The sequence below is a fragment of the Microcaecilia unicolor genome, chromosome 1 (genome assembly GCF_901765095.1).
Source record: "Microcaecilia unicolor chromosome 1, aMicUni1.1, whole genome shotgun sequence".
NCBI classification, from domain to species: Eukaryota; Metazoa; Chordata; class Amphibia; order Gymnophiona; family Siphonopidae; genus Microcaecilia; species Microcaecilia unicolor.
In genome coordinates this window covers 682,287,722-682,310,606 of record NC_044031.1, presented here as the reverse complement: position 1 = coordinate 682,310,606, position 22,885 = coordinate 682,287,722, and the positions used below count along the sequence as shown (strand labels likewise).

General features: G+C 43.6%; 1 protein-coding gene across 1 annotated transcript in view; it reads left to right on the top strand.

Moving 5' to 3' along the window:
* The window catches only part of SORD (sorbitol dehydrogenase), a 90,555-nt gene that overhangs the window by 44,532 nt on the left and 23,138 nt on the right, over positions 1-22,885 (top strand). The window contains exons 5-7 of the mRNA XM_030187918.1: positions 10,531-10,649; positions 11,481-11,546; positions 11,819-11,994. Of these exons, the coding sequence (XP_030043778.1) occupies positions 10,531-10,649; positions 11,481-11,546; positions 11,819-11,994 (361 nt within the window). The remainder of the gene's footprint in view (positions 1-10,530; positions 10,650-11,480; positions 11,547-11,818; positions 11,995-22,885) is intronic.

The window sequence follows — 22,885 nt, the reverse complement described above, 5'->3', positions numbered from 1 at the left end:
CAGCATGTCTAACCTAGAGAGACATTGAACGTCAGACGCTAACAAATGATTATCCAATCAGGGGTTCTGAAAAATGCTCTTGTTGAATGTTTTAAAAGAAATAGCACCAATCCAGTCGTGAATTTAAACCCTGCGGTTCTAAAGAATGCAATTTAAAAATCCATCGTTGTTCAGCCTGTAATAGTTGTCTTTGATGATCACCTCCTCGCATGGATTTTGAGATTTCTTGTAGGACAAAACATTTCAGATCATTAAACTCATGCATTTGATCAATACAATGTTTGACCAAAGGTAGACCTATAGTGTTTATTTTGTTGGGCAGACTGGATGGACCGTGCAGGTCTTTTTCTGCCGTCATCTACTATGTTACCACCAGGGACCATTTTCTGGGGGTTTGGGGGGGCTGGAGACCCACCGGATCTCCAGCTCTCCCTGAACCTGGGGGGGTGGGATCGTCGGGGGGACCGGAGGTCTGCCGGACCTCCAGCCCCCGTTGCTTTGGGCAGGGGTAGTCAGGACCTGGTGGTCCCATGGACCTCCAGCCTGTGTTTGACAGGTTTTGGCTTTTGACAACCCAGACCTGTCAAACAAGTGCGGGAGGATTGTGCTGAGCGCATGCTCAGGCACAATTTGCCCGCACTTCTATCCCATGATCAGAGATAATTGTGCTGCTTAAATTTGCATGCGTTATCTCTGATCATTGGTGCGGTAAAGCCCCGCGCTGTTCCAGCGCTATTTTAGAGCGCGTTTAGAACAGCGTGAGGCTTTTGATCATCTGCCTATGAGGGAAAATATATTTCCTTCTATTTGTTTTAAAAGTAGTTCCATGTAACTTCATTGAGAGTCCCTTAGTCTTTGTACTTTTTGAAAGAGTAAAAAATGATTCACTTCTACTCATTCTACACCACTCAGGATTTTGTAGACCTCAATCATATCCCCCCTCAGCCATCTCGTTTCCAAACTGAAGAGACCTAACCCCTTTAGCCTTTCCTCATGTGAGAGGAGTTCCATCCCCTTTTTCATTTTTGTCGCTCTTGTTTGAACCTTTTCTAATTGTGCTATATGCTTTTTTAAATATGGCGACCAGAACTCAGGTGAGGTCGCACCATGGAGTGATACGGAGGCATTATAATATTCATGGGCTGTCTTACCATTACTTTTCTAAAATTCCTAGCATCTTGTTTCCTTTTTTGGCCATCGCCATACACTGGGCAGAAGACTTCAGCGTATTGTGTACGACACCTAGATTTTTTTTCTTGGGTGCTGACCCCCAAGTTGGATCCTAGCATCAGGTAACTGTGATTTGGATTATTCTTCCCAATGTGCATCACCTTGCATTTGTCCACATTAAATTTCATCTGCCATTTGGATGCCCCATCTTTCAAATTCCTAAAGTTTTCCTGCAATTTTTCACTGTTCGCATGTGTTTTGACAACTTTAAATAGTTTTGTGTCATCTGCAGATTTAATCACCTCACTTGTTCCAATTTCCAGATCAATATGTTAAATAGCACCTGTCCCAATACAGATCCCAGCAGCACGCCACTGTTCACCCTCCTCCCAGGGGCATAGCTACGGGTGGGCCTGGGTGGGCCCAGGCCCGCCCAATCTCAGCTCAGGCCCACCCAGGCAGCCAACAGCTGTCCGGTCCTCCTCTGCCTAATTTTGTTTTTAGTGCAGCCATTGTAGTGTTAGACGCTCTGACGCTGGCGCCTCTACTCCGTCGCTCACTCCCTGAGTCCCCATCCAGTTCTGAAGTTTCTGGACTCTGCTGCTTTCCTTTGCTCCTCCCCCTCATGCGCGACGGCACCGCAGTGTTGCATGGGAGGGGAAACTGTGCCGGCTATCGTCGCGGTTGCGGTTTCTGTTCCTCCACTCTGCCGGTCTGCCCTGCCTCAGCAGCACTCCCCCGTGACCCCACAACATTACACATGGAGCAGAGCACAATGATTGCGCTCTGAGTCTGCTACACTATCTGCCACCACCACCGAAGCCCAGCTGCCCAGGCCAGGTAAAATAAATATATTTTTTTTAATTTTAACATCGTGTACAGTGTAATGGTGGGTGGGGGTGTGCTGTTCACTGCCTAGGTAAAAAAAAACAAGGCATATTTAATCATTTTAATATATCTTTTTTTTCACTAGGCAGTGAAGAGCCCACCCCCACCCAGAAGCCCATCAACAACAAATTTGTGATAATGCTCAGGTTACAATCTAAAAAAGGTTGTATATTTTTCATGTTGATGGGTTTTGGGGGTTGTTCTCTGCAGTGCCCGGGTTACAAATTTTTAAAAAAAAATTAATTTAATATAGGCAGGTTTCTGGGTGGAGGTGGGCTCTGCAGTGCCCAGGACATAAAAAAAGGTCTTATATTTAATGCTGGTGTCCTTCATGGTTGGGGGAAGAGATCCCAGACCGTGGGAGGATGGGTAGGGGGTAGGACAAGGCTGATGCTAGGCTAAAGGGCAGGGTGGGGGGTTATGGTGGGGCTTATCTATGGGATGAATGATTGGGAAGGGCTGATACAGTGCTACAGGGAAAAATGGGGAAGAGGGTAAGGTAGAGAAAGGAAGGGCTGATGCTGGGCTATGGAGATGGATGGTGGGGTGGGGTAGGGAAGGGAAAAGCCAATGCCAGGCTGAAGGGCAGGGATGGACTGATGGCGTGGAGGAGTGGCCTAGTGGTTAGGGTGGCTGACTTTGGTCCTGGGGAACTGAGGAACTGAGTTCGATTCCTACCTCCGGCACAGGCAGCTCCTTGTGACTCTGGGCATGTCACTTAACCCTCCATTGCCCCATGTAAGCCGCATTGAGCCTGCCATGAGTGGGAAAGCGCGGGGTACAAATGTAACTAAAATAAATAAAATGCCAGTCTACAGGACAGTTGCTAATGTTTGGTCCTCTATTCTGTAATTGATGAGAGTTGGTATGTGCTCTGCTGGCATGTAGTTTGTGTCGGGTTATATGGTCGTTGGACCTTCACTACTGAGTCCCGCCTTTGATATAACTTCCTATTTCCTTGAGGGCGGGACTCAGTGAGTGAAGGGCCAATGACCAGACGGTTTTCTTCATTTAAAGTCAGCAGCGCTGTAGATTGGAGGTGCCGGCCGGAGCTCAGCTGGTAGGAGGTGGGGACTGTCGGGGGGAGTGAGAGGCGCTGCGCCGGGGAGGGGGGTTAGGGTACACACCAGGGGGGGTGCCGATGCCAGGGGGAGCGCCGTTCCACACTGGGGGGATGGCGCTGTGTTGCACTGCACCTGGGGGGGGGGGGGGTGCGTGCAGCGGCGATCCGCCCCGGGTGTCAGCCAAGCACGGAACGCCACTGTATTGGACAGCATAACAATGATAACAAAGATGAAGATGCAAGTGATGAATTAGCACTACTGATCAATACCTGCAGACCCAGTTAAAAGGCATCAGTAATATTGCGGCCTGGCCTGATTGAAGGAACTTTTTATCAGATTGAACAAGCCACTTCCTGATAGTGCAGTTGTTGAATACCTTTTTAGCTGTGCTGGATTAATGACTCACAAGTGCCCTCACGTGAGTGACAGTTTTATTCAAAATTTAGTTTTGCTAATAGTGAAACAGATTGAATTGTAGAGTAATAAAATTGTTGGGATAAAAATGTTAATAGTTGCCTTCGCTGTAGTTACGGTACTTTTTTTTTTTTCACTTTAAACGTTTTTATTGAGGAAGCTTGAAAACAGTTACACCACAATGTATGTGAAACAACAACTGCACATAATTTGACACAATACAAACCAATCTGTTCTACATTCTATCCCCAACATTACAACAGTAGAAAACTAAGCGAGCAAACTTGAGTCCCCGTGTGTAAACTGGAAAGGGCAATCCTCCCCCCCCTCCCTTTCCAGATGAAACCCCCATCCAGACCTTTTCTGCCCCTTATACCTCTCCCCTCCCTACCGTACCCCCCTCCCTCCCTCCCTCCTTCCCCCCTTTCCCCCTCCCAGATCCTATTATGACCGTATTGTCTCCACCCACTTTTGTAGCTGAGCCCAACCCCTCCTACGCCTCAGCTCTCCATCTCTGCGATATGCCGTGAGTCTCTCCAGCATTATGAGTTGTTCAAGTTTCCCCCTCCACTCGCCCATGGAAGGGGGATTGATGTCTCTCCACTTCCGAGCTACCAAGCACTTTGCCACAGCCAGGCCCCAATGTAATAATTTACTCCGTTCCCAAGACTCTCTTTCATTATGCATCCCAAGCAAACACACCTGCGGGCTACACACCATAGAGTCCCCAGTCATTTTTACCATCACTGTTATCACCGCTATCCAGAAAGGCAGCAGTCTTGAACAGGACCACCAAATGTGCATAAAGGTACCCCTATCCTGTCCACACCTCCAGCACCGGTCAGAAGCAGTAGGGTACATATTCTTAATCCTCTCAGGAGTGTAATACCACCGTGAGAGTGCCTTATATGCATTTTCCTGCACTAAGGCACATGTGGATGCCTTCTGGACCTCGCTACATATCTTTTCCCATTCCTGATCATTGAATTTACAATTTAAATCTGATTCCCACGCACCCTTAAAGCGAAATGGAGTTGGATCACTACCTCTAATGAATCTATAAAGCACTGAGATGGACCTAGGTACCCTCTGTAGTATTCCCCACAAATTCTCCAAGCTCTCCTTTTCTTGTATCCCACTCCCCCTCCAACCCATTGCACCCATAAATAACTTTACCTGAGCATAGGAAAAAAAATCTCCCTCCGGGAGACCATACTGTTGCCTCAATTCTTCGAAGTTTTTTATCTGATCCCCCTGAAGCAGGTCCCGAAAGCTCGAGAGACCCAAGCGGTCCCACCTCCGAAAGACCCCATTGTCTTTCCCTGCTCCAAATCTCGGCTCCCAGCAGATATCCGCTCTAATAGAGACCCCCTCTCCCTGTCCCCATTTTCCCCTAAACTCTTCCCAGACCTGCAGCAGGTGCCTAAAGAATGGGTTATCTACCCCCGCTAACCTATCCCCCATTCCCTCTGTAGTCCATAGTAGCGATTTTAACCGCCGCCCTGGAAAGCTCTCCTGTTCCACCTGACCCGCTGGCTTTAAGTGTTCCCGTTCCCACTCCAAAATCATTTTAACCTGCGCCGCCTGATAGTACCATTCCAACCGTGGTACTGCTCTTCCCCCTCTTTCTACTTCCCCCCCATAATACTTTCCCTGCTAACCGTGGGTGCTTGCCCTCCCAGACAAATTGTAGAATCTGATGTTGTAGCCTACGCAGTACCCCCTTGGGCACTGCCACCGGCAGGCACTGGAACAAAAACAATAGCCTAGGTAGGGTATTCATTTTAATGACCGCCATCCTCCCCCACCAGGACAACCACATTCCCTTCCATTGAGACAATTCCATCTGAATGCGGTCTACTATTTTCCCATAATTAAGAACAAAAAGTTGATTCAAATCTTTGGGAATAAGAACCCCCAAGTATCTAATGAAATTCTTGGACCATTTAAAAGCAAACCTACTTTTCAAACTAGTTTCCTCTTCCTGTGAAACCGAAATGCCCAGAACTTCACATTTATCCATATTGACTCGCAAACCAGCATACCTTCCAAACTCCCTCAACATCTCCTCCACCACCTCAAGCGTCCTTCCTGGGTGTGTCACATAAAGTAGCAGATCATCTGCATACAGAGCCAAGCGATGTTCCTTCTTTCCCACTCGAATGCCCCTGAACTCGGGATGTCTACGTATCATCTCGGCTAAAGGCTCTATATAAATGGCAAATAATAGTGGAGACAGGGGGCAACCCTGCCTAGTTCCCCTTCCTATCTTGAAAAATGGTGTATACCGGCCATTGATCTGCACACAGGCTGCTGGGGCTCTATAGAGAGCTGTTATCCACCTACTAAAGTTCTCTCCGATACCCATACGCCGCATCACCTCCCTCAGAAACTCCCATTCCACCCTATCAAACGCCTTTTCAGCGTCTATCGCCAGCATCAGGGCTCCCGGGAGCCGCTGTTGTGCTTCCCACTGTAAATGCAGGGTATGGCGTACATTATCCCCCACCTGTCGGCCTGGGATAAACCCTGACTGATCCTCCCCTATGAGACCCGGCAAAACCCGCCCCAACCTGTTTGCTAATACTTTGGCCACAATCTTTACGTCTACATTCAGTAAGGAAATAGGACGATATGACCCACAATTAGTGGGATCCTTACCTGGTTTCAATATCAGAGAGATCCCTGCCTCCATCATTGAGTTCGCCAACTCCTTTCCCTCCAATACTCCATTCCCCAGACGAACCAGCTGTGGCCCTAGTTCTTCAGCATAACACTTAAAGAACTGCGCGGTGAAGCCATCCAGCCCCGGGGCCTTCCCATTAGGGAGATTCTTAATTACCCCCTTCACCTCCCCCCATCGGATCGGTTCCCCCAATCGCGCTTGTTCCGCTACATCAAGATGGCGCAACTGCATCCGGTCGAGAAATAGCCCCATCCCTTCCCTATCTATTTCCCTCCCAGCCATATATAGTTGTTCGTAATACAGCCTGAAGCTTTCTGCTATATCTGTGTCTTCATAATACCAACCCCCTTTACCGTCTTTTAATTTTTGAATAAGTGTCTTAACCCTTCTAGCCCGTAACCTGCGCGCCAGAAGTGCACTAGATTTATTTGCAAATTCGAAAGTTCTCTGTTTCAACTTAGTTTGCATATACTCAGTATCTACCATTTGCAGCTGTGCCAGTGCCCCCCGCACCTGTTTGAGCTCCTCCCCCAGCTTATTGGAGGGTTGTCTTTTGTGTTGTTTCTCCAACTGCCCAAGGCGTGTAAGTAACTCCAGGGATTTTCGCCCCCTCTCTCTTTTTTTTCGAGCCCCCCATTTAATAAAGACTCCCCTTACCACAGCTTTCATAGCGTCCCATAGGCACCCATCTGCTACCTCACCATTATCATTAAACCGGTAAAATTCCTTTATAGCCCCCCGGACCTCTTCTCTCACTGTTTCATCTCCCAGTAGTGTTTCATTTAGTTTCCAGAGCCCCCCCCCCCCCCTCCTTCTACCTTCCAGCCCCTTAAGCCTTATCCAAACCGCCGCATGATCAGAAACCTGGCATGTCTCTATCTCCGCCTCTTCTAACAGATGCCAGTTATTGCGATGTACCCATATACTGTCTAATCGAGCATATGACTGGGCGGCGTGTGAGTAATGTGTATAATTTCTTTGAGTCCCATGCAGCAATCTCCATCCATCCACCACTTCACACCCCTTCAAGAAAGACAACAATGCCTTGCGCCCCGATCCCCCTGCACCACTTCTCCCCTTGGAGTGATCCAAATCCGCATCCGGGGCTATGTTAAAATCACCCCCTATTATCACTTGACCTTTGAGGAAGCCTTGAATTTCTCCCTTCAACAAATCAAAAAACTGCTTCTGACCGTCATTTGGAGCATAAATATTGAGAACTGTAATTTCTTTATCTTGTAGTAGCCCCCTAAAACCCAAACAGCGACCACTCGAATCTCGAAACTCCTCCTGTATGCACAGCCCACAGGTGTGCCGCACCAAAATAGCCACCCCCCCCCAGCCCTTCTAGGTTCCCGTCCCTGGTGTGTCAGAATGCTCCGATAGGACCTATGTCGCAGCAAGTGCACATCCCTCGGTCTCAGATGCGTCTCTTGCAACATTGTCACATCCCATTTTAACCTTCTTCAGTTCTTTGAATACTCGGCATCGCTTCCCTTGATGGTTGAGACCATTTACATTCCACGACCCCACTACTAACCCTGCCCTCTCCCGACCCACCCTCCCTTCCCCCCCTCCCATTGCTGATCCCTGAGTCGACAGACCAGCCACGGTAGGAAATTGAACGTACTAAACCAGAGCTTTGGTCTCCAATATCCTTCCAAAACTCCCCCCTCTCCCCATCCCTCCCGGGTCACACACACTCCCTCCAACCCCCCAAATCCTCATCTTGCCCTGCCCCACTCATAATGGAAGAGGCACCCTTCTACCCTCCCAACTACTGCCCTCTTCCTTACAACATCATTAAACTTTTTATAAGGTCTTTAACCCAGCCTGGACCTCCATCAGAGCTTGGTGGCCTTCTCTTTACCAGTCCACGCATTCAGCCTTGATACACCAGTTCTCCCGCAGCCACCTCTCCGACCACCACTCTGTCATTGGGTCCAATTCTAATCTTTAACAGTTAACCCAGGTATTGATCTGATGATAAATCTCCGTCTCCACCACAGATTTACCAATCCTCATATGTCAAATATCCAAACTGGCTTCTCAGCCCCATACAGCAAACCAAAATTTCCCAGGCGATCATGAGGTCTGCAGCAATGACCATTTTAGGACGCCTGTTTATCCTTATTCTTTCCTCTCCCGACCGCTACTTGCCAGGCAGAGTCCCGTCTAGGAGCAGCCGGAGTCCGCAGGTCCTGATTCTGTAATGGGACGTCTTTGCAGCCCAAGGCCCTCAACGCCGACCACGCTTCCTCAGGCGTTATGACCTTCCGTGACTTCCCATCCACTGTAATCCACACCGCGAAGGGAAACAACCATCTATACCGAATCTCCTTGGAGCGCATAAACCTGGTAACATCCTTAAATGTTCCACGTTTCAGCAATGTAGCGCGAGCCAAATCTTGGAAGACTTCTATTTTATAGTTTTTTCAAGTGATCTCCTTGCTCGCTCTGGCCTGACGCAGGATCTGTTCCTTTATAGGGAAATCAAGGAAGCATGCAACCATATCTCGGGGCTGAAGGTCTCTGCGTGGTCCCAGTGCTCTGTGCGCGCGTTGTAGATGTATTTCAGGGGGGTGGGCTTCCGAACCAAGCATCAGGATATGCTGACAGAGCTCCTTTATTACAGCTTCACAGTTGGCAAAAATGTCCAGCTCAGGAATACCTTTAAATCTGAGGTTGTTACGCCTAGACCTATTTTCCAGGTCTTCAACTTGGTCCCTGAGCTGGCTCAATTTCCCCATGATCCTCAGGCCCTTTCCTCCTCATAGTGTCCACCTCGGACTGCAGGGCCACCAACCCCTCCTCCACTTCTCCCACACGTGACCCCAACTCATGAATCTCTGCTCTTATTTCTTTAAGAGCATTCTGAACGTCCAGTCTAATCCCAGCAAAGTCCGCTTTTAAGTCCTGCAATATCCCTGCAACATCAGATTGCAGCATGCTAGCAGCCACAGCCTCCTCTTCGCCCCTTACCGCTGATTCCAGCAGGGCGCGATCAGCCGCCATCTTAGCTCCTCGCAGCTCCGGCCCCGCTTTCACTTCGCTCGCTTTTTTGCGACGCTCCGGAGTGAAGCGGAAGCGCTCCAGCGTCCTTTTAGGTGGCATAACCCAGGGAGACGCCCTCCCTCACTCCCGATCTGCCTCTCGGTGCCGGGGTAAGTTTTTAAGCGCCGTTTCTTGTCAGCTCCGGTGGAGCTCCTCAATTAGACCTCCACTTTGGTGCGTGACGTCATTTCCTCCGCCCGTAGTTACGGTACTTTTACTTTTTACTAAAGTATTATATTAGGCAGTAACTTTTTTCCTTAAGTAAAATTTTTAATTTGTTCTTCATTGCATTATTATTTTTACTGAAGTATTAAAATACACATTTATTTTTACTTTGCTTAAGTACTTTGACCTAGTACTTTGAACAGCACTTCACCCCAGATAGCTCAAATTTGATCATATTACGATCACTGTTTTCCAGCAGACCCAGCATCATTACCTCTTGTACTACGCCTTGCATTCCACTAAGGACTAGATCTCAAATAGCGCCCCCTCTTGTCTGTTCTTGGACCAGTTGCTCCAAGAAGCAGTCATTTATTATGTCTAGGAATTTTACCTCCCTGGCACTGCCTGATGTAACATTTATAGTTTATTAAAATCTGCTATACTGCTTAAAGTGACCTTGCAGAGCAGAGCAGTGTACAGGCTAAAATTAAAACAAAGAGGGAAGAATCAGAAATGGAACTTCATTATTATGTCCATCTTTTTCAAAAATGACCTTCTCCCCGCTTTGGAATTTGGGCGTCTTTTACGTCCAAATTCTAACTTAGACGTTTCTTTCGAAAATGCCCCTCTATATGATTTTAAACCTTTGACACTGTAGACATCTTTGCCATGCTTAATTGCTGAGTGTCTACATTATAACACAAGCCATTATTTTGGGATTGGACTATTCTATAACTTGCATGTGCAGCTTTGCTTGCTAAGCGAAAAATTGTGTATGCAAGTTTATAGAATTAGGGAAATGGTTACTAATTGTATCTTGATTGTATATGATTTGGGAGGAAGTATAATTTTATATTACTGTTTTAATTTGGTTAATTAGTCTATTGCCACTCTCTAGTAAGAGCAGGGAGGATCAGATTATATTCAGAATGGTTTTTTTTTGATGGATTGTTTATTTATATTTTTTATGGTGTGTTTGATTTCTTATTATATATGTATAATTTTAGGCCTGTTGTGACATGTGGGTATAGGCTTTGCACACTGAAAAGTGTGCATAACTGATATTACATATATATCTTTTTATTCCAGGCTTCCTGACAATGTAAGCTTTGAAGAAGGAGCGTTAGTAGAACCACTCTCTGTTGGAATCCATGCTTGTAGAAGGGCAGGCGTTACTCTGGGTAGCAAGGTTTTCATTTGTGGTGCAGGTATGCATCCTGGTATGGCAGAAATTAATAAGTTTGTGTGCACAGTGTAAGATGTCAAGTAACACTAAGCTTGGGTCTGGTTACATGATTCTCATGTATAAAATGTGACAGCATACAGTTTGTCATTGTTTTGAGTGGAATAAGGGAATTCTTTTGGGAAAACAGATGACATTTTTTTCCTTTTTTTCTCTCATTTAAGTGTTTATTAAGTATATAATGTACATCAAGAAAACAAACTTGAATAGAAATTTTCTAATACAAGAAAAAATCAAATAGAAGTAAAAATATATCAATCGGTACATTGGTCAAAAGAAAATTGCAGTCCACAATAGAGAGAATTCCAAGAATAGAAAAATAACAAGAGAATATATTATAGAAGAAATAAGCAAATCAAGACAATACACTGAACTCAGCCGAAAAAGAAATTAACTTCTCCATTACACACACCTTCATGGTGATTGCCCTATACCAGATCTCTTACTCTGAATGAAGCTTTGCAGTTGAGATAGTTCATAGAAAATATAAGAAGCATCACACAGTTGAATCTTGCATTTATAGGGAAACCAGATGACATTTAGTAAGTTTTCTGCATTGTTGCTCACGTTGATGAACAGTAGATACCCTTGCACAGACCTAATTGTAGATGTTGAAACTTGGTCATGAGGAACCCTTTGCTTCTTTCACTGCTAGGCTGTCACTGGGTTAGTGACACATACACAGTCATGGTGTGTATTGTATCTTGCACTGTGTACAGCATTCCAATGTTGTACTATCTGTAGGTATACTTAACATTTATGAATACTTCATGTGTCATTGTCCTCTCTTTTCTAGGGCCTATTGGCTTGGTTTCTTTGCTGGTGGCTAAGATGATGGGTGCTTCACAGGTAGTAATAAGTGGTAAGACGCTGAGTTAAACTGAGTTTGATCCTGAAGAAAACTGGCTTCTCATGGGACCAACTTGAAAAACCCAAAGATGATACTGTCTCACACATCATCTGCAAAAGAATCTGGAAAAATCACAGGCAGAAATATTTTTGGGTTATTCTTGTATTGATCTAATAAAAGGTTTCACAAACTTCAGTATTTTCACTGGAGGAAAACTTTGGTACATCTCTCCCTTGAGTATTTGCTCTGTTTTCACGCCCGGTTTTGCTGTGATTTTTCTCAAGACTTGTCCATGGCCCGTTTGGAGAAGGCCAAAGAACTGGGTGCAGACTTCACTCTCCAGACCAGCAAAGAGCGCCCCGAGGAGATTGCCCAGAAAGTGGAAGGCTTGCTTGGTTGCATGCCAGAGATTAGTATCGAGTGCACTGGTGTGGAGTTATGTATCCAGGCTAGTATATATGTGAGTATTATTGTTACACAATATCAGAACATCTCTGGTTTTTCTTTCTCATCTGCCAGTTAGGTGAAATGAAATTAAAATGAAATCTGTTTTTCTGTGAAAGTATGGGAGCAGTATAAACACTCGGACACGGTTTTCCCAAGAAAACCAATTGCACTAGGTTTTCTCGTAAGTGTAAAGTTGCTCTAACTTTAGTGCTTGCAGAACTACAATCACTGTAGGTTCCATTGAGCTTAGGACATGTACGTTAGAAAAGGAACGTAAAAGTTGGAAAGTTCAGAATTTCCTAGGTATAATACAAATTTGGAGCTTTTTGTAAATAAGGACAAGCAGGAGTATATGTATATTTGATGCTTACACATGGAACACCTCGAATGAAGCCACTTTTTTTTTTTTGAGTGTGCTTTTTTGTAACCTGACAATCTCTGTGGTAGGTGCTTGCAATTTTTATATTTTGCACTGAAAAATACAGGTGAAAAGTGCCGGATTTTGTAGAAGAGGAGCCAGTTAAAGAGCTGAGTTCTAAGCCTCAATAGTTTGGCTTTTCGAGGTGATTTGCCAGGCCAGAACGATAATCTCAGTTGCTACTTCATTCACTCTTCCAAAGGAGCAGTTAGCTCACACTCATGTACGATTCAGAGGATGTGTAAATGTTAATGGGAAATATTTTTGAAATATACATATTTTAAGAGTTTGATCACATCACACCCACACCACGCCCCCTTTGAAATCTGTGCCTGCTGTATTTTTTAGGGCCGTATTTTAATCAAACATTTTAATCATGATTAATTGCATAATGAAAAATGTTAATCATGTGATTAATCACATAATTAAAGGCAGGGGCGTAGCCAAGCAGTCCATGGGGGAGGGGAGTGCACAAGGGTGGAAAGTCAAAATGTGTGTCCAGCTAACATTAGGAGATAGCTAGCTAAACCTTCATGGTTAAAATTTCCCTCACTCAATGTTTGCACACTTCCAAGGAGTAAATAATGCCAAAAAATCCAATGCTCTGTAACTTTATCAAATTTTGCACACTTAACTTAGGGCCCCTTTTACTAAGCGGCGGTAAGCCCAACATAGGCTTACTGTTCGCTAAACAGGAAGTACCGCTGGGCTACTGCAGCAGCCCAGCGGTACTTCACACCCCTAGTGCTCTGTCATATCCGGCACTACAAAAATATATTTATTTTTATAGCACCGGAGTGTACCCAGCGGCACTGCCCAGTTAGCACGGGAGCCCTTACTGCCACTTCAGTGGGTGGCGATAAGGGCTTCCCCCATGAAATGGCCGCACGGCAAATTCTTTACTTGCCACATGGCCATTTCCTGCAGGAAAGAGAGACTTCACATTTTACCCGCTGTGGTAAAAGTGGGCCCTGGTGCGTTTGAAAAAAACATGCTGACGGCAGCGCAGGCCCCCTTTTGCTGCAGCTTGGTAAAAGGGGCCCATAGTAACATTATAAAATGTTGGCAGAAAAAGACCTGCACAGCCCATCCAGTCTGCCCATCAAGGTAGCCAGAGTTGGTTCTTGCACTCTGCAAAGGTTCCACTTCTTCATGATTACATGCTGGTACTCTGTCACTCCCTGCCAATTTTGGGACACAGACTGTAGAAGTCTGCCCAGCACCAGTCCTACTTCCCCACTACTAGAGTTTTTATTATTATTTGTAGCATTTGTATCCCACATTTTCCCACCAATTTGCAGGCTCAATATGGTTTACATTTGCCGTAATGGCGGTTGCCATTTCCGGGTAACAGAATTACAATTAGTAATGCATACCTACATACATGGTAACATACAAGTAGCATAGCATGCTTGGAACAGAGAGGTAACATGGTTACATACAAGTAGCACAGCATATTTGGAACAGAGAGGTAATCAGTCAAGTGGTAAGATTCTATTTGTGTCTATGTCATGTAAAGTCTTGTTATTTAGTATTTAAGATGGATGTTTATGGTATGCCTTCTTGAACAGATCTGTTTTCAGTAGCCTTCGGAAGATAGTTAGGTCTTGCGTTATTTTTATGGCCTTTGGTAGTGTGTTCCATAGCTGTGTGCAGATGTATGAGAAACTGGTCGCGTATGTGGATTTATATTTTAGTCCTTTGCAGTTAGGGTAATGGAGATTGAGGAATGTGCATGCTGATTTTTTTGCATTCCTGATAGGCAAGTCTATAAGGTCTGACATATAGGTCAGGGCTTCCCCGTGAATGATTTTGTGGACCAGGGTGCAGACTTTGAACGCAATGCGTTCTTTTAGTGGGAGCCAGTGTAGTTTCTCTCTTAGGGGTTTGGCGCTTTCGTATTTTGCTTTCCCAAATATGAGTCTGGCTGCTGTATTTTGAGCGGTTTGAAGCTTCTTAATGATTTGTTCTTTACATCCAGCATAAATGGCATTGCAGTAGTCTAGATGGCTTAACACCATTGATTGTACTAGGCTGCGGAATACTTTCCTTGGGAAGAAAGGTTTAATTCTTTTGAGTTTCCACATTGAGTAGAACATTTTTTTTTACTGTATTTTTCGCATGATCTTCAAGTGTGAGATTTCGGTCGGTTGTGACTCCCAAAATTTTTAAGCTGTCTGAGACCAGGAGGGTGTAATCCGGAGTGTTTATGATATTGGTTTTGTTTGTATTATATTGTAATGACAGGATGAGACATTGTGTTTTTTCTGCGTTTAACTTTAGTTGGAATGCGTCCGCCCATGAGTTCATTATTTGGAGGCTGTGTGTGATTTCATTTGTGATTTCGGTTATATCTTGTTTGAATGGAATATATATCGTGACATCATCTGCATAGATGTACGGGTTAAGTCCTTGGTTGGATAGCGATTTGGCTAATGGTATCATCATTAAGTTAAAAAGAGTCGGTGAGAGCGGTGATCCTTGTGGTACTCCTCATTCAGGTTTCCATGGTGTTGACGTTTTTGAGCTTAATATCACTTGGTAGGTTCTTGCTGTTAGGAAGCCTTCGAACCATCTACGTTTCCTCCAATCCCGAAATAATCCAGGATGTTTGATAGTATTTGATGGCTGACCATGTAGAACGCGCTGGACATGTCAAATTGTAGGAGGAGCACATTGTTTCCCGTTGCAATTAGTTGTTTGAATTTGGTTATGAGAGTGGTTAGCACTGTTTCAGTGCTATGATTGGATCAAAATCCTGACTGTGATTCGTGCAATATGGTGAATTTGTTCAGGTAATTGATACGTTGTTTGGTTACCATACTTTCTATTAGTTTAACTACTAGGGGGATTGATGCTACTGGCCGATAGTTGGTTGTGTCGTTTAATTTTTTCTTTAGATCTTTGGGTATGGGGTTAAGAAGTATATTTCCTTTGTCCTTGGGGAATAATCCGTGTTGCAACATGTAGTTCATGTGTGTTGTAAGGTCTGTTATGAAGTGTTTGGGGGCGAGCCTTATGAGGTTGCTGGGACAGATATCCAGTTTGGAGTGAGTTTTTGAGAATTTTTTGATTGCTTGACTAATGGTTTCTTCGGTTAACAGATCAAAGTTATTCCAGGTGCGATCTGCTGGGTATTCACCGGGAGTTGGATCCAAGCAGTCCAAGAATTTTTCGTGATCAGTGGTATTGAGTGGTAACGTGGAAGAGGGGTTGGTGGTTGGGAGGCTAGGATAGGGGAGGGCAGACTTATACGATCTGTACCAGAGCCGGTGATGGGAGACGGGACTGGTGGTTGGGAGGCGGGAAATACTGCTGGGCAGACTTATACGGTCTGTGCCCTGAAAAAGACAGGTACAAATTCAAGATATGAGTTTATCTTGGGCAGACTAGATGGACCATGCAGGTCTTTTTCTGCCGTCATCTACTATGTTACTATGTTTATAATTTTCTCATTGAAGTATTTGGCAAGGTTGTCTGCTGATGGGATGTCTGTGTTGGTTGTGGTCACCGGTGATGTGTCTATTAATTTATTTACGAGTTGGTAGAGTTTATGTACGTCGAAGCCCACTCCCCCTTGATCCTGATCTGTTTTTGCCATTTATGGGACTCAGACTATAGAAATCTGCCTGGCATTGGTCTGTCTTCCCAACCTCTGAAGCTGCTGTCAAAGCTCACTCCAGTCATGTGGTCATTTAAGTTTTGCTTTAATTGGATTCCATCCTTTTTCCATATAGTGTTTCTCTTCGTTTATACCACATATTCTTGAATTCCACATTTCAGGCATAAGGAGTTGTGACTGTAAGTTTGGAGGTCTGCTTAAGTACTTTGATTAAGAGGACTAGAACCTGGTACTTGTGCAAATGAGTGAATACCAGTATTAGTGTTCACTTCACTTTCTCAGGGAGACTATAGTGTCAGTCTAGCTACAGGATGGGAAGTGGCTTATGCACAGAACTGAGTGTGCAATTTTATAAGTACCCATTTCTGTGCGTAAAGCAAGTCTTCATTCTGGCAGCGCCAGTGGCAGTGATAATCATAAACTGCCTGCGGCCTGCACTGGGACTTTCCCTCTGACCCATCCTATCCTTGAGAAAACAGGAAGTTGTATCACAAGGGGTGGTGGAACAGGTCAAAGGGAAGTCACTAGTTTAGGCCACATGCAGTGAAGGTACATCTGGAGGGAGGGCAGGGGGAGGGAATTGCGAGAGCTTATGGAACTGTGGACGGGGCTGGGAAGGAAGAAATTTCAGACTATGCACAGAGGGGGGAGTGGGGGCAGAAGGGAGGGAAATTCTGTGTAGCACAATTAATTATGTCGTATTAATTTTTAAAATCATGATAAATGATTAATATGTTAATTGCAGAGTTAATCACAATTAACTTGCAGCCCTGATATTTTTCTTGCACGTGTATGTCCACTGTTACATTTACCCCGAATTCTATATAGCATGCCTAGTGTTCTGCGCCGAAATCCAAGCATATCCTGTAACAACACGTGCAACTTAATTAGCTTAAGCCAGTCAGCATTGTTGGCAGCACTTAACAAGCAATAATGAGCACTAACTGTCAATAATTAGAATTTACACGCATAACTTGCAAAGCATTTCTTTAACACACTGTGCCTAAATTCTAATGCGCGCAGGTAAATAGGGACATGGTTATAGGCATTTCGTGAGCGTTCTAAAATGTACATGCGTTGTTCTAGAATATGACCTAATGTGCCGGATTCAGGCCACTTTTTCATTGGTGTAAATGGAGGCACATAGTTTTAGGTGCTAGGATATCAATTAAGCGTATTCTATATATTGCACCTAAATATAGGTGCCCCTTATAGAATACACTTAAATGGAAATGTTTTCCACGCAGTTTTTCTAGGTGCCCTATATAGAATTTCCCCCTTGCCATCTAACTCTTCTAAAATGACCTCCTGTACTGATATTTCTAACTTGTCTATTGCATTATTTTGTGATTTAAGGCTTAACTCTCCTATTGTATTGTCCTGTGATTTACATTGTCTTATGGTGTGGTGTTGTCTTCATTCAATTCCCACTGCAGCTCCTTGTGACTCTGGGCAAGTCACTTAACCCTCCATTGCCCCTGGTACAAAATAAGTACCGGAATATATGTAAACCGCTTTGAATGTAGTTGCAAAAACCTCAGAAAGGCTGTATATCAAGTCCCATTTCCCTTTCCCTTTCATTGGTCTATAGTCCCCATTTTATTTATTGTTAAGTACTTTGATATTGATTGTGAAAAGTAGAATAATAGATACTATAATAAGATAAACATATCATATGCAGTGAAATAAATGGATGTTTTGAGGCATGCTCAAACTACTGATTAGCCTGGCCTTAACTACATTCAAAGGTTTGAATTGGAAGCATTTCAAAAAGGCTATGAAAGAGAGAGATTGAGAGAGAGAGAGAATCCTAGTACTCAAAGGACGTAAACACCAAAGAATTTATTTTTATTATAACGGTAGATGTTATAATAGAAAAAATAAAAAGAACTAAATTTGTTGGATGAGCTTTGTCTCGTATCTGTTTGGCAAAGCGGAAGCAATAAAACTGAGGAGCTGAAGAGACCACTGCATACGGGAAGGGCTGTGCTTACTCAGAATTTTACATTAAGTTGTGAGCTGTGGGAGAGCTGTTTCATCCCGGTGCTGTTGGAAGACATCGGGTGAATCTCTTCATAAAGGCAGTTAATAAAACCCAGTAAATAAAATAAATAAGCTACCCGCTCGTGTGCCTGTCTCAATCCTGCTTGTCAACATAAAACGACCAAACACCCTCTCACCCCCTCCACTCTCAGAGGCTTTATTTCACCCCCTCCAAACTATCAGCAGAATTCCTGGTCCTCCTCATCCTTGTCTCGGGAATCAAACCTTCACTACCTAATCTCCATTCTACCCAAAGCTATCCTCCACTGAACAACCACATTTTCCAAAAACATATGTTTCTCCTCCTGCTACTTAACACAAAACACGGACCCTCAGCTCATACAAAATAAGGAATCACAATTTGGAAACTAAGATCCAGACAAAAAATAAAATGGAGACTCCCCAAAAGGCCTAGACTCTATGAATAGTACAATACTGGAAAAAGAGAAACTGAAATGCATTTCCTCCTGTACTATGTAAAATATAAAAATAGAAGAGATACACGTTTCTCAACCCTGACATATTCTCATTTCTAAAAATATAAAATATTTTTTTCTTTTTTAACTTTTGTAGTCTGGTCATTTTATCTTTTTAATTAGGTTGGTTCTAGTCTTTTTTTTTTTTTTTTTTTTCATTTTCTTTGTGACAGTCTTCTGTACCCTTCTCCAAGGTCACCCTTCAATTTCTTCTCTCTCCTCTTGTCATCTTTCCTTCATTCTCTACATCTGTCTGATACTGATCTTCCCTTTCTATTTTTCAATGTCTTTCTTCACTGCCTTTCTACTGAGTTAGATTTTACCCCTCACTCTCCCCTGCAGTCCTCAGGTTCTGTCCTCTGTCTCCATCTTCTTTCTTCCTATTCCCCCATCAGCCACTTCCTTGCCCGCCATTATCTTGTATACTTGCACTCCAACCAAGCCTTCATCTACCTTCCTCTGATTGTCATTTCCATATCACCCCCATGTCTCTATCCAGCATCCCATTGCCCCTCTTTCACTTCCCCCCAGTCCCATTTCTACAGTCCCTCACCCCTTCCACAATCCTCTGTCCCTTTACAATCTCTCTCAATTAGGTCCTCCAGATCTTTCATACCTTACATCCATCCCCCCCAGACACTCTTCTCACCTTTCCCTCCATCTAAAAAGGTTCTTTCCCCTTCACACGTGTTCTCTTTAGACATTGTTCCCCTAAATTTGCCCCCACCCTTTTCCCCTTTGTACCACTCCCTCCAGAAACTCTATTCCTATTCTCACCCACTTCCTTCCAGACTGTATGCCGCTTTCTACCCCTCCTTTTCTCTGGAGGCCGTTCCCTCTTCTCACCCTCTTCCTCTGGACACTCTATCCCTTTTCATTCCCTCCCTGTAGAGAGGCTGATCCCTCCTGATACTATTCCCTGCTGCTGGCTGGTTGAGATGCACAATGGGAGGGGGATTAAATATAACACCATTGCCTGATCAGCCTGGGTGGATGGGAAGGGGATGGAATCAAAGGAATAAGGAAGGAACAGTTCAGGGGAAAACTCTCAGGAAAGCTCAAACAGAAGGAACAGCATTTGGAGGGAGGAAGGATTTGAGAAGAAGGGAATAGCAAGGGGGGGGGGGGGCGGTGGGAGGGAGAGAAAAAGCTTTTGGGATAGAGATTTTGCCAGCTTTCTACAATTTCTAACTGCCTCTAAGCAATGGGGATTTTAGTGACCTAATGTTTCTTGTTTTGAAACTTTTACAACATTTTCTTCCAACGTATTGCATCCCTTCTTTGAACAGAAGTGGACCCTTTTTGCTTTCCAGTGACTACCCGATTTTCTGATGGTCAGAAGGCATAAAAATGGAGAAACTCTATTTTTTGGAGTTTGGTTGTCATGGTTTTGTGATTTGTTACTATGTAAGCCACATAGAGCTTGCGATGAGTGGGAATTGTGCGGGATACAAATGTAATAAATAAATAAATAAGTGATATGAGTAGTACTACTCTGTTCAAGCAACTTGTCATATGAAATTAATTTTCAAATTATAGAATGCCAATGCAGTCACTTGTGTTTGGCTCTACAGTTCTATGGAATTTTTAATGAATCTCTTCATAAAGGGGCCCTTTTGCTAAGCAGTGTAGGCGCCTACATGCACCAATTTTGAGTTACTTCCCGGCTACCACGTGGCCTGTGTGGTAATTTCATTTTTGACACGCACCAGAAAATATATCTTATTTTGTGGCGCGTAGCAGAAATCGGGCGGTAACTCCAACTTGCTGCAGGTAGGCAATTACCGCACGGTTAACGTGAGAGACCTTACCTCTAAGTTAGTGGCTGGCAGTAAGATCTCAGACCCAAAATAGACATACGGCAATTTTTATTTTGCTGCATGTCCATTTTCGACAAAATTTTTAAAAAGGCATTTTTTGCAGGCGCACTGAAAAATGGATTTGCGTGTGCCCAAAACCCACGCCTACACTACCGCAAGCCATTTCTCAGTGCACCTTAATAAAAGGACCCCATAGACAGTTAATAAATCTGGACAAATAAAAACAAACATGTACTGCATAGACCCTACATTTTCATAAATAACTAAGTATCTGGAGATGATTTTTTTTTTAATCATGCTGCTAAAATAGATGTTGAATTAAATGGGGGAGGGGGAAGGAGAAAGGGAGGATCTTCTGTGACCTGCAAGGATTCACTCTTCTGCTCATTTCAGAATTTCTCAGAATACCAGCATTTGGACCTTCCGTAGAGTGCAGGATATATATTTGGTGGATGAACTACCAGATTTGTGAGCGCTTTGTAGATAAAGATTTTCAGTGCAGGTTTCAGGTTACCAGCTTTAAACAACACATTTGAACATAAACCTTTTGGATAGGAGCAGTCGGTAAACTTGCAAAGATTTGAGACAAATTTCAGCAAAGTTTCTCACTAATCCTGTAGCATGAAGAAGGTGCTATGCTACACACATTAGTACAAACCATATGGACAAAGCACATCAGGTAGAAAGGAGGTTGAAAGTAATAGGTGAGCAGAGCCATTGGAAGGAGTAGGTGAAACGGGCCCTGTAAGGTAACCACTTCTGTATGTTGCTTTCTACTAATGCTTTCAATGAATACCTCCTTCAATTAATGGCAACACCTCTAATGCTTTGGCAGCTCTTGACTGACCTTTCAGCAATATTTTGAATTGCCTACAGGATCCAGAACAGAAGATAATTTCTTTGTTTAGGTTTCTGGTTCAGAGGCATGTGCTTTACATCCAAGGCAGGTTGAAGGAGATGGGTGTGTTGTTTAGATGAAAGTTTATTGTGCTTTGTAGACTAGATGTGCTTGGCAGCAGACTTGGTGCCTCTTTCAGATGGTAAAGATAAAGTTCTGTAAACATTGCAACATTCCAGTATTTGTTGCACTTAGTGTGTGTGTAACTTTTGCACCTGATTGTAACTTGCTGCCATGAAAGATGATTTGGGAAAGGCTACTTAATAAACTGAAAAAATTTGAATCCTCCCACACTGTATGTAGCAATCCAGTGCAGGAAATAACAGTGTCAAATTAAGGAAGATGTACCGGTCTTCTATGAAAAGTTCTCAAAACATTTTTATAACCACAGCTATGCTCTCCTTTTTATGACCCTGATTGTAAACAGCCTTGCAACCTACATGTAATGCAGAATTTCCTATTAGCAAGCTGGAAAGATTACTTAAATGATGTACAGTGACGCATTTCCTTGGTGCCCCAGTTTTAAGAGATTATATTGGTAATTCTCTATAATTGACAGAAGGGTTGTAACAGTTTAGTCAATACTGTTACAGCTTGATAACAGCTATTTAAAATACAAATACAAACAAATTGCCTTTGAAAAAAGAATTAGGCAGAAGCTGGGTATGTTTTCTAACAACTTGTGTTTCATAGAGGAATTTTTCTCATGCTAACACTGCCAAGTGAAGTGGAGTTAATTATATTGGCTGCTGTAAAAGGTATTAAAGTATAGCTTTTAATTCTGGCTGCACCGTTTAAGTCTCTTGTCAGTTTTTATATTTTTTTTACATATACTGTATGCTTATGTTGCAGTGATCGAGATTTTCTTTGGGCTTTCTGAAGGTATCATTACCTACAAAGATGCATATGGTGAAAAGAGGGCTTATGTGCCTCCTGGAACTCTGAGAACTGTATCTTTCCCCAAAAAACGTCTCTCTGACCTTGAGAATTCCAAGTGTTGGTTTGTACAAGATTCCGCAGGGCTACATAGTAGTAAAGCAGATGATGGCAGATTAAGAATGAAATAGAGCAAAGCAATCAGGGTTATAATTGCCAGTCCATGCAGGTTACCCTCCTCCCCGTGCCTTCATTTAGGGTTGTATTGCTACTTTGTGGGGCTGATGCAGTAAGGCTGCAATAAAGCTATGTGCTACAGCTCAGAACAGACCTTCTAATGCAAGCATTTAAAAAAAATGTTGCTTCCCAATGCACTAAGCAAATACTAATCAAATAGGTCAAGTGTAAAAAATGACTGTTAACATGGGGTAGCACACTAGACACGTGCATATGGGCCAGCATTAGTGGCAGCTATATCTTATTCACAAACAATTGTATCAGCACTTGGAGTTGCTCATAAATCTGGTGTTTAGATCAAACACTGACTGCTGCGTTCTGAATATTATACCTATCATTTTCTGCCCTTTAATTTGGTCTCCTTTGCCTTTAAAACAAAAGCTACACAGAGTCTGAAGAAAAGCCCATCAAAACACAATTCAAGAATAAATCCTTGGCAATTTGTAAATCTTCCTAGACTACAGGGAGCTAGAACCAATCGTTTATTTGCAAACCTACTGCAGGAAAACCGCGT